Here is a 12407-nt window from a genome sequence, read left to right as displayed (position 1 = left end):
CTTGCCACAACAAAGCAAAATTCATTCCTCCCTCGTCCAAATTCCCACAGCAGCATTCTGTCTGCCTATATTGCTTGTCATATGATATGAGAGCATTCGTTCCCTTGTCTGTCTCATGGTGGTTGGACAATGTACTCTTTGGAGGAGAGGGATCATTTCGCATCCCTATGAACATCCCTGGGGCCTGGAACATGGGAGATGCTCCAGGGATGTTGTTGGAAAGTGATGAGAGCAGCAGCATTGGAAGATATTTTTTGTGCTCCAAGGGCCCTGGGAAGCTCCTCAGGACCAGGAACACAGGACAGGCTCTCCTCCCTCTCTTACCACATTCTCCAAAGGGGCTCAGCTTGGGTCCTGCAGGAGACAGTCCATCAGTTCTAGTGCAAGGAGGGTGTTCTGGGGGCAGAGTTTGGTTTGGGGGCTCAAAGTGTCCTTTGAAGGAAATCAAGGTTGTTTCTCAAATCCATGAGGATGGCTCCCTAAGCAGGAGGTACAGAGAGATGGAGTTGCCACTTACGATCTGGCTGACTTTGAACATGTTACGTAATCTCTCTGAGCCTCAGTATCTTCATCTGTACAGATGGGGAGATAATCATACCTCACGTTGCCGTGAAGATTAATAATTACTATTTATTGGATTTACTGTAGCACTGCGGGCTCTATAAATATCAGCCGGTGAGAAAGCAATAGAGACAGAATCAGAACCACTACACCATATGAAAAAGACATGGAAAAATGCAAAAGACTACACAAATGTTACTACAGTTATTTACTGAAAGCGCATTTAGACTTCAAAACCTTCGTCCTGTTAGGAACTGAAACTGGAAAAAAAGACATTTTTCCTGAGCCATGCTAAATAGTTGTTATAGGAAGTCCAAGGGTGAAGGGATGGAAAGGACGGCTAGTTGTCCACCAACAAATTGTGCCTCACCTTCCACAGGCTTAATTACTTCTGGGAAGTGGCTACCGAGCCAGGGACTACGTTTCCCACCCTTCCTTGTATGTAGGTGGGACCATGTAATAGGTTCTCCTAAGGAATGTGATCAAATGAAAGGTGTCACTTGCAGGTTAAGATGGCTAAGAAGAGGGTGTGAAGAGCCAAAAGGTAAAAACAACCCAAGTGTCCATTAACGGATGAATGGATAAACAAAATGTGGTTTACACATATCATGGAATATTATACAGCCTTAAAAAGGAAGGAAATTCTAACAGGTGCTACAACATGGGTGAAACTTGAAGACATTATGCTAAACAAAATAATCCAGTCACAAAAGTACAAATATTGTATGTGTCCACTTATATGGGTAGCCAAATTCATAGAGATGGAAAGTAGAATGATAGTTGCCCGGGGCTGGAGGAGAGCAGAGAATGGGGAGTTAGTGTTTAATGGGTATAGAGTTTCAGTTTGGGAAGACGAAAAAGTTCTGGAGATGGATGGTGATGATGGCTGTACAACAATGTGAATGTGCTTAATGCCACTGAACTGTACATTGAAAAATGGTTAAAATGGTAAATTTAACGTATATTTTATCACAATAAAAAAAAAGAAGAGGATGTGATTTCTCTACATCCGCCAGTTAGATGCAGAGGACTTTCAGGTCCTAGGATGGAAAGAGCCACATGATGGCAATAGCCACATGACAAAAAGCCACTTGCTGACTGGGAATCTGCCACTGGACTCTTACATGAGTGATAAGTAGACTTCTAATGTGTTAAACCACTAAAATCGGGGTTTAACTGTTACAGAAGCTAGTGGAACGCTGACTAACATGACCTGCGGCCGATACTCATGGCTGATGTCACAGCATGATACCACTGCAACACGGTCCTCTGAGAACAAGACACGGTCCTCTGAGAACAAGACGGAGGATGCCTTCAGAGCTTGGCTTGGTTGAGGGATGAGTAGATCTTTGTGCTGAGGGCCCATCTCCAAGTTCAGCAGTTCTCAAAGACTGAATCACAACCCCTTGGCTATGAGATGGATTCCAAGGACTTTGTTACTAAGGAAACCCAGAGGAGTCTGTCTCCTTGAAAGACACATAACTCATTCAGTGATAGGAACTGGCTGTGGGCTTGGGCTGTAGGAATGCAGAGGAGAATGGAACTGTGGTCCTCAGTCAGCCAGGGGCAGACACGGGAACCTGTCCCCATATGCTGTCCTGGCCCAGCCTGCCCAGGGGAAGTGGCTCCCCATGGCTCCAGCTGGGCAGTAGCTTTAGCTGAGCGTAGCATTCGAGGGGCCAGGGATTGTCCTGTCCTGGGCTCAAAGGACAATTGCCAGTGGGACCTGCACCAGGGCTGCTGGCTGTGCCACAAACTTGTTCAGCAACAAGAAAAGTCCCAGTCTCAGGGTTAGAGGAGGTGTGAGCAACCAGGACAGGCTTTGGGGCTCAAACAAGGTCATGGAATTACAAACTGGCAGCAACAGCAGCAACCGTACAAGCTGTTGCCCAGGCTCTGGCCCCTCTGGCTTTGGCGGCCACCCAAGAGCCCTGGGTTTGGCAGTAACTGAGGAGCCCCCAGCCTGAAGGCATGCATCTGAGGTGGCACCAGTGGCCCAAGAGACCAGGAGTGACCACTGGGTTCCAGGTAATCATCCTGGGAACCTGGACTTCTTGGGCTTATCGCAGGACAAGTGACCTGGGGAAAGAGAGAAGGTCATCCTTACAATAGAGGGGATGAAGCTGGAGCCAAAGTAATAGAACTGATGAAAGAGATGCAACTTCATTTCATTCTCAGTTTTGCAAAGAATTTACTGTTTTAATGAATTAGAGCAATTCAAGTTTACCATATAATGCCAATACTCTTACATGCATTCTTCCTGAGCTCCTAAGCTGGAGAGGAAGAGATGGAATGCGGGCTAGAGCAGGGATTGCACACAAATTTGACGGTTGTGTCAAAATCTGGCAGTGTCTATGGGGTGACTCATGCAGGTAAAGGTCATGTGAGTTGCGTTAAAATAAAGGTTGAGAATGACTGTGTTTTCTAGATTTTTTTCAAGGATTCAATGTTTGTTAAATGCATGCATGCCTCCCTGTCCTTGTCACCATAGCTTCAAATCTCCAGAATTCTCTCCATAGTGGCCATCAGCACTGCTGTTGACTCTTAGCTCTTTTCAGCTTATCCTGAGCATTCACCATGTGATGTGACACCAGGCTCTGAGGCATTCAGAGATGACAAATGGCACAACAGTCATAGAAAAAAGTGCCGACCCTGCCTTTCTCTGCATCCCCTGTCTCTTGGAGTCATCCCCCCATTTTCCTACAGGGTAGTGTCTGTTTCTTTCTCCACCTCTGGGCTAATGTTTGCATTTTCCTTCACTAAGGCCCAAGTGGTGTGGAAGCACCTTGCCTAGGGTCTGAGCCTTATTTTTAAAAAGCAGTTCTGACTTCCCTGGCATTTTGCACATTCTTATGCAACCTCAGCCTGGGCCTTATACAAAAGCCCACTGATAAGCGTATGAAGCCAGCCTTTAAAATGGTGCCAAGGCTGCCTGTGTCCCTTGCTGCTTCCTGGGAGCTGGTCCCAGGGCCAGTGCTGAGCACCAGGCCTCCCGCCTGCCTGACCTGGGCAGGGCCCAGCTGAGAATGGAAGCCCTTGGGAAAGGGAGGCCCATTGACTTTTGCCAATTGGAGGCTGAGTCAGAGCTGCCAATCTGGAATCCCAGTCCCACAACGTAACGATACTCTCCCCACCACTCACTTGCCAGGATGACCCAGCAGCCCCTCTCCGGCTGTCAGCGCTCACCTGCATGGGAAGCACTCACTGGGTCACAGGAATATTTTCCCATTCCCTTCAGCACCAGGGTGGGGTGGTGGCTGTGGTGACTTGAGGTCATTCAGAGCCCTGCCTGCTCAGTCTCCTCTGTGCCTCCTGCCCTCCTGCTGCCACTGGAAATGGGCTGAACCATTCCTGACACCTGGAGTTGAGCAACACTGCAGGGATGCCATGCGAGAATGAGGATAACCAAGGTGGGCTCATCCTGCCTCACAAAACGCAAAGCATGTGAACCCCAACCTAAGGCCCACTTCCATGAGAAGGCTATTGCCTTGGGTGGGAGGGGGAGAGTAGACTTCTGTTCTTGGGATCACCCCTGCTTCCTAGTTTCTGCTTCTGCCGGATTCTTTCAGTTCGAGTCACTTTGCGACCTGCGTGCACTGTCCTGGGTCTGCACCCAGATGTGGAACTCAGGCCCTTGCTTCAATTTCCACCAAAACCAAACCAACCACCCATGGGAGGCCTTTGTGTGTGTCTGCTGAGGTTCTATTCAGACCAAGGGGGTTTAGGCTGCAGCAATTCAAACGACTTCAAAAGGAATTTTTGATCTTTAATGATCCTCTTTGAGGCTGCCCCACCTCCGGAGATTTTTCACTGGCCAGACCACCCCACGTTGCTAATCAAGACCATGTTTCTCAAAAGTGTGGTTCATGAGCCGCCTGCACCAGAATTCCCAGTGTGGAAGTGGGGTCTGCTGGGGGGAGTGTGTGTGTGTGTGTGTGTGTGTGTGTGTGTGTGTGTGCGTGTGTGTGTGTGTGTGTACATGTGTGCGCGTAAGAGAGAGACAAGAGGAGTTTGTATTTTGGTTTGTTTGCTTGGATTTTGTTTTTTTGTTAGGACTCCTGTTTGTAAGGGAACCTTTACCTTTGGGGCTGTTTTCCTATGTTATTTACAGTGCCCACTCCCTAGAGTGATCTCTTAGACCACATGCACAAAATCCAAAGAGTTGAAAGGAACAATGAACACCATCTAGTTCAGGGGTCTTCAAGCATTTTGCTTTCATATCCCTCAAAAGAATCGTGAGACACTATGCACTCCCCTCAAACATTTTTATGTTGGTATCTAAAATTTTTCATCTTAAGTTTAAGTAACTGCAAAAGATTAAAGCCCATTGTAAATGTGAAATATTTTAATAGTTTAAACATTTAAAAATTACTATTGTCACTCATTTAAATGTATCCAAATAGAATTTAAACACTAAAGTAACTGATACCCTCCATCATCCTTTTAAAAATATCATGAATGCTCTCTCCTTTAACAGTCAGAAATTTTACATTATTTCTTTATCTCCTTGAATTTGTATTTCCATTTCTCTTCCCCATAGAACTTTACCCTAATATAACATAAATTTATGATTTAAATATTTTATTAATCACCTTGTCATAGTTCTCTTAAAAATGTATACATTATACTCCAATAAAGATGTAAAAAAAATTAAAAATACAAAAAAACAAAAATGTATACAGATTCAAACTTAATTTTTTTCCTTTTCTGTGGCCATAAAGCTCTAAAGCTGTGCTGTCCAATACTGTAGCTACTGGCTACATGTGACTATTAAAATTTTTTTAATTAAATAAAAATTGAAATTCGGTTCCTCATTCACACTAGCCACATTTCAGGCATTCAATAGCCACACGTGATGTATGGAAATTATATTGGATGGAGCAAATGGAAAACATTTCCATCATCACAGAAGGTTCTGTTGGACAGCGCTGGTCTACAGCATGAAGATTTTCTTCCAGAATGAGTTATCATTACAATTAGTAGTAACACACAATTCATCAAAATAACATAAATATATCACACAATTACTAAATATTTTGATAAAATACTATTATCCCAAAGAATTTTATTAGGAAATGCTTGTCTTAATGAGAAAGCATTGGTGCTGTTTTATCCATATATCCATGGATGAATACTACTCTCTCTAGAATGAGAGTGGGTTCAGCCTCCATTCTAGCTTTAATTTTTCACTTTTAAAAATATAAGTGCCAAGAAAACTTGTTCAGAATGGAGGGATTTTATTGTAGTGGTATTATTTGATTCTCTGAACCCTTTCCGAGTTCATGCATAATGACAATATTATTATTAATCATTTATCACGTGATATTATTAAATGTTCATTAGCTTCTCCTCCACCTTTGTTAAAATGATGGGATAATATCTGATTTGCAAACGGATTTGTAATCCTATCTTTAGAGTAATTGACTTTCTCAGCTAGAACCAGTACTTTGAATTGTTTCTTTGGTTGGAGTCTGGAGATTTTTACCAATGACAAAATGACAGGATGGACCACATCTTTCTTCTGAAAAAACATGGGAAAAGGACACTTTGAAAAGAGGAAAGGGGAAAGGAGAATAGCTCAAACACAGGAGTATTCTCAGGGAGATGAGTTTCAGTAAAGAGGACATCTGGAAGTGAGCATCTAGAAATTAATTCTTTAATAGAATCTGTATTGGAAACTTTTAGTATGTGTTCATGGACCCTGGGAATATGCTTACCCCAGTTTAAAGACCACCGCTCCAGGAATTCCAAATGTTTTTCAATTTAGCTCTCACACTCTCCTCTCTTGGTCTCTATTTTCCTTTATCCAAATATATGAATTTGTACATCACAATTAAAGGCTTCTTCTTTTTTCTCTCCCTTTTTGTTCATTTCTTTCTAATATTTTATACCTAAAAAAGAAATAAAGATACATATATATTTAAATAAGACATATATACATATATAGTATATAATAATAAGCATAAGTTTATCTATAAATTTATATGTATATAACAATTAAGCAAATACCTATGAACCTACCACTCCACTTAAAGCCAAATGGTCCTAAGGAAATAGAACAATACCAAATGACCCGAATGTCTCAGTTTCCCTCCTTCTGGGCACATGATCAGATGGCACTTCCCCACTCCGTTGAAGTTATACATGGCCATGTGACTTGCTCTGGCCAATAGGATGTAAGCAGAAGCAACAAGTGCCTCTCCTGGATGGCCTTTAAGAGCCAGTGCATGCCTTGTCATGTTCCCTCCCCCCACCACACTTACTAGAGACACACCAATTGGTGGAGTCCCTATTAGCTGGCCCATAATGAACCTCTGTTGTATCCAACCCATTGAGATTTCAGGGGCTGTTCGTTACTGAAGCATAACTAGCTCATCATAACTGAAACAGAAATATCTCTGAAACTTCATGTATATCCTTTGGCAGTGGTATTCCTTTCCCTCTTCCCCAGAGATAAACATTATTCTTGCTTTTCTTTAAGGTTTTGCCATATATTTTTATCACTGAATAATATATTTTATGTTTTTGATCTCTATAAATATGAAATCATATTTTATTGTTTTTTGTAAAGTATTGTCTGTGAGATTCAGCAATACTATGAATATTTCACAATTTATTTATCAATTCTACTATTTATAAACATTTGAGTTTCTTTTTGCTGTTATGAATAATACCACTCTGAACAGCTCGTATATATCTACTGGGATAGAAGTAAGAAATGTTCTCTGGAATAGCAGAGAACCTCTGGGAGCCCCTGAGATGATCTCAGCCGGGGGGTGGGGGGGGTGGGCAGGGGAGGTCTGTTAAGTCAAAACTATTTTCATAATAATACAAAGGGTTTTTTTGGCATTTTTACTCTCAAGCTCTCATAAGTAAATGGTGGAGTTTTCCACCACACGAGATATCACAACACACAGATGCAGAAGCAGATATGAGAATTCCAGCTGTCTTCTATTAAGTCAGATTTGCAAGACTATAAAACAATGCCACTCTTCCCACTGTTTTGTTTTAGAAAATATGTTTATTTTTCATAAACATTATTTGTTAGTGTGTAATGAGTTTTTATTGTTACTTCTAAATGAATTAATAAGTTTTTGAATTCTTAGGTTTAATTTCTAATATGGTAAATATTGGTCGATATAACCCATCCAAGCAAAAGTTATTTGGGGTCCTGAACAATATTTCAGAGTGAAAAGGGGTCCTGAGACCAAAAGGTTTGAGAATTGCTGCTCTAGGACAAATAACTAGGAATGGAATTTCTGGGTTGGTTTTGCATTTTCGTCTTCCCTGTATAACACGACAAGTTCTCCCAAGTGGTTGTACCAAGTCACCTTCCCACCACCAACACCTGAGAGTTCCTATAGCAGCATAGACGATCCACCTTCTCAGAAAGCCTCGTGAAGGGGGTGGGTTTAAAAAGTATCCACTCCTCCCCCTCTGCCTTCCCCTGCCCTCACACAGGTTTTCCAGGTGGGCTTCCCAGTGAACCAGATTAACAGTCCACTTCCTGAAAAGAGGGGGCTCCCTTGGCTCTGGAGGCCACCATGAGGCTCTGAAGTCAAAGAGATTATGAAATGCCCCAACCCGCCAGGGACAGCTGTGGGTTGGGGTTCTGGACAGGAGAATGAATTATTGCAGACTATCCACTTTGGGTCTCGTTGGAACCATGTTGATTTTACACCTCTCTGCAGTTATAAATGTGTAACTCCTTTCTCCCTCTTCATCAAGGCCCCTTGCCCCCCCTCAGAGCTTTCCTTCCCTGAGTTCACCTTGCCGGAGCAGTCAGCCAAGGCAGATTGTCTGCACGTCTGTATCCCTTACCCTCCCCAGCCTAAAAAAGCCCTGAAGAGGCCATGATTGGCTCTGGCTCTAATGGGCTGGAAAGGAGCTTCCCAGAAGAGTTTCCCAGCCTTGTCCTGGAAGAGAAAATCTAGAAGGCATGTTCATGCCTCAGAAACACGAAGAGGTGGGGCTGATTTTTGCACTCCGTTATTCCAAAGCATTCTCAGGCAGGGACCGTGAATAGTTTATAATAGTCCTTTGAAAACAAACACACACACCTGGGAATAATTGCATTATTCCCAGCCTAGGAAGTAGGCTGGCCTGGAAGAATAAAAACCCTCTTCATTTTCAGAAACATGTTTACCTCCGAACAGGGTTTTTAACCAGGAAAAATGTTGCTGGGTTGTGTCCACTCCCTTCAATGCCCTCTTCCCTCTGCCCTTCCCACAAATCCCCCACTTCCGTCACAAGTTGGCAGGAACTTACTGTTCCTCAGGCCTGGGCAGCATGCCAGAGCCCTCCCATTTTCCGGAGGGATTTCTTCTATTTCTAAGTAAAGTCGTTTAAAACCGGATGCCACGTGGAGCCTGGACTCCTTGCCCTTCAACCCCCCTCCCAACCCCTGGCCCCACAGAGCAGGCCCCTCCTTCCTTCACTGTTCTTGACTTTGGAGCCTGACAGTGTAACCACAGCCAAGCTCCTTCCGTGGAGTGGGCAGGCGCAGGCCCCCAGCCAATGGGGGTAAGCTGCCAGAAGAAATCTCACTGGGCAGTGAGGCTCCCGAAAGGCCTTCCAGCCACCTCTTCTCTCAGGCCCCTCATTTCCTTCTCCCCCTGCCTCACTGTCCTAGAATCCTGAGGCCAGAAGAATTAGACCAGCTCATCTAGCCCTCAGACAGAGCAAGACTTAAGCCAGCACAGATTACAGGGAGATAGTCCAGTTGAAAAAACAACCAAAGGAGTACCTACAGCCTTCATTCATTTTGTTCCAATACACAGCCATTCATTCATTCATTTTCTGTCCAACAAGATATCTACCATGTACCAGCTGCTGTTCACAGTATTGTGCTGTCGTGGATCTTATGCACTGAGAGATGTTAGAAATTTAATACAAGGAAAGAAGGAACAGGAAGTCAGCAAAATGATAACAAAGAGAATAATTAGAAGGTTGCTCAGTCCCAGAGTATGAAAATATCCTTTGACCCTGTTGCAATCTTATAGGTGCATCCAGGGCTCACCAGGCCTGAAGCCCAGATCTAGCAATCAAGAAGGCCGAAAAACCTGCCCAGAGTGTAACGGCTAATGGGAGTGGGAAACTGGAAGTGTAGCTTTGAATTTCCCCAACACGTGTATGGACGCGAGCCATCTGAAGCTTAGACGGGTGGGCCCTGGACCCAGCAGCAGCAGAACCCCCTGCTCACGTCTGGGGGGCAGCTGGCAGTTAGAGAGTCTCCCCCAGACCAGGGGAGGGGCCCCTGACCTCCCTCCCTGGTGCTGCTTTTCTGGTTGCTACAGGAACTATGAATCCATTATACCCACAGGTCGCCCATGACGATGGGTGGGGGTGAGGGGGGGACCCAAAAAGAAACAGCCACTGCCTTCCTTGAGAGCTGTGGTGGTGTCTACGTCTTTGCAAACCAAATTAAGTTTTCCACAGTGAACTAGTCACCTGGGTGGGAGCCTTTACCACTGTTCCTGATTATTGCTTCTTGGGTAAGGCCTTCAACATTTTGCTTTCAGTTTCCAGCTTTTCTGTCACGTGGATAGTGATCTATAAGTACACATTCATTCAAGGAGCATGCACAGGGTGGCAACCATGTGCCAGGCCCTGTGCAGGATGCTGAGAATGCTCTTGTGGAGGAGGAGCATGGGCCCTGCACTGAGGGCTGTAATGGGAGACGCAGGCACCTAAGAAATGCTCTCACGGAGGGACTAGTGAGCTGAGTGTCTGGGGCAGACAGGAAGGCACTCAAGTGTCCCTGGGGATGGGGGAGATCTGAGAGTTCATCCAGTGTTGGTTGCACTGTGCTAGGCACTGGGATCTCAACAGGCTTAGCTCAGGAGGGACAGTGAGCTTATTTGAGATAAATGAATAGAACTTTCCAAGGGAGGCACCTGATGGGGAGGGAGCCGGGAGCTGGGTAGTCAGAGTGAATAACTTGTGCAAAGGCTTAGACAGGAAAAAAGGCTAGGTTCACAGCAGGCCAAAGAGTATTTGCCGTGTGGGGGTGGGGGTGGCCTGACGAGGAGGAGGGTATGTATGGAGGAGGTGCCAAGGAGAGTTTAGACTTTGTCCTATTACAAGAGGGAACTATGGAAGGCTTTTAAAGCATGACATAATCAGATCTGAGAGATACACTCACACACATACATACATACATATATACTACACACACACATATACACATATAGATATCTATAAAATAAACTAAAATATCTATTCTAAATGTATACACACTTGAAATACATATTGCATATATTTCACCCCTATAAATCTAGATAAATCAGTTACTATGCTTTTCTTCCTCTATTCACTCTCTCCTTTTCAGTCAGAAGCCTGCACATTGCCCAGAATTATGATTCTCTTAGCAGAAATATAAAGAGAAAAACATAGTTAATATTCATTTGGGGTATTTTTCCCTTTCTTCCAAACGATGCTCTTGAGAATCAATAAGGAAGGCTCTAGGGAACTGAATTTGGAAGAGGAGGGGAGAGAGGGGTGGGCAGATGACAACCCTCCCAAGGGGGCCTTCTCCTGCCCCGCCCCCCCAGCCCCCCCACCACCACCGACGTGGGGGATGGCACAGAGGGAGGCTGGAGATGCAGGCGGCCTGCGGAAGAGTCTGCATGACAGACTGCCAGCGCCTAGCATGTTGAGTACTAGGAGGCGGGGCAGAAATGATGCCCGCACCTGCGGCCAGTTCAGTGTCTTCCCACCAGCAGATCTCCACGCCAGGGCAGAAAGGGTTGAAGTTACACATCAACAGCTGGCTGAGTGCTTTGGACGGGGGGCGGGGGGGTCACATAGTAGTGGGAGGGGCCACACCACAGGGGGAGGAGCCCACCCCAGGGAGGAGGGGCACGTGGGTCCTGAAACTGTTGAGCTCCGTCTGAACTGGCTGAGATGACGGTTTAGGACAGCCCTCACTGCTCTCCCACTCCAAAAATACCCCAGAAGTATAGTCTCTGAGACGCCACACAAGAGAGGAAGGAATGGTGGGGATATACCGCCTATCATTAAATATGCATATCATTATATGATACGAATGGTGGGGATATACCGCATATCATTAAAATATTTTTTCAGGTGACTTACAAAATCTACCCACTGTAAAAAATCTTTTTAAATTTGATAAAGAAATAAGGTATAAGGAGAAAATGGGGGAGAGGTAGAAGAAAGGAGATTCATGTAGAAGGAAAGTCAGTACTCAGTTATTTAAACTGATCTTATAAAATTTTCAAAAGTAGGCTCTAAATTAGGTTGTGAGCTTCCTATGAAACACAGCAAAAATGAAAATGTGAAAGTAACAAAATTGACATTGCACAAAAGATCAAAACCCAGTTCCTCAGGAATACTCTACTCTTCTTTGTTCTGAGACTCTAGTGATCTTTCTCCTCCAAGTCCTCATAAAGGGCAGTTTCCCAGTGCCCTCAACAGCTTTCCAGAAATCCAAGCAACACTAAGTTTCTATGGCAATTTCCGTAGGGTCACTGAGGGTGACAGATATTCCAAAGCTCAATTTAGGACAGCAATTCTGTCAGGTGATAGAGGAGGAAAGCCAAACACATTTACCCATGGTATAAGACTTACCTGATGTGGATCCACGAATGAGATCTACCTTATCTAAAGACTGGACTGCATATCTTTCAAGCAATCCTCTGTAAATATTTGTTAAAAGTTGAGTCATACATAATTAGAAGTTATATTATTTGAAAAGAACCCAGCTAGAATAATGTTCTATTACTGATTAAAAGCAAATCATTAATCTTAAAAATCAATCTAACACATATCCAAAGAAACACTAGAAAGTCATTAACGATTATTTTCTATATCATAATTTTCAC

General features: G+C 44.2%; 1 protein-coding gene across 2 annotated transcripts in view; it reads right to left on the bottom strand.

Annotated features, from left to right (window-relative positions):
• Positions 1-6200: 6200 nt before the first annotated feature.
• The window catches only part of LOC132531090 (uncharacterized), a 54305-nt gene continuing 48098 nt past the window's right edge, over positions 6201-12407 (bottom strand). For both annotated transcript variants that reach the window (XR_009544008.1, XM_060168643.1), the window contains exon 2: positions 6201-6452. Coding sequence is in view for 1 of the 2 variants with exons in the window: in XM_060168643.1 (XP_060024626.1) it covers positions 6395-6452 (58 nt within the window). In the remaining variant the exon portion in view is untranslated. The remainder of the gene's footprint in view (positions 6453-12407) is intronic.

This window comes from Lagenorhynchus albirostris, chromosome 13, assembly GCF_949774975.1.
Source record: "Lagenorhynchus albirostris chromosome 13, mLagAlb1.1, whole genome shotgun sequence".
Lineage (NCBI taxonomy): Eukaryota > Metazoa > Chordata > Mammalia > Artiodactyla > Delphinidae > Lagenorhynchus > Lagenorhynchus albirostris.
The sequence above is the reverse complement of the archived record's forward strand: the minus strand, read 5'-3'. Positions and strand labels throughout refer to the sequence as shown.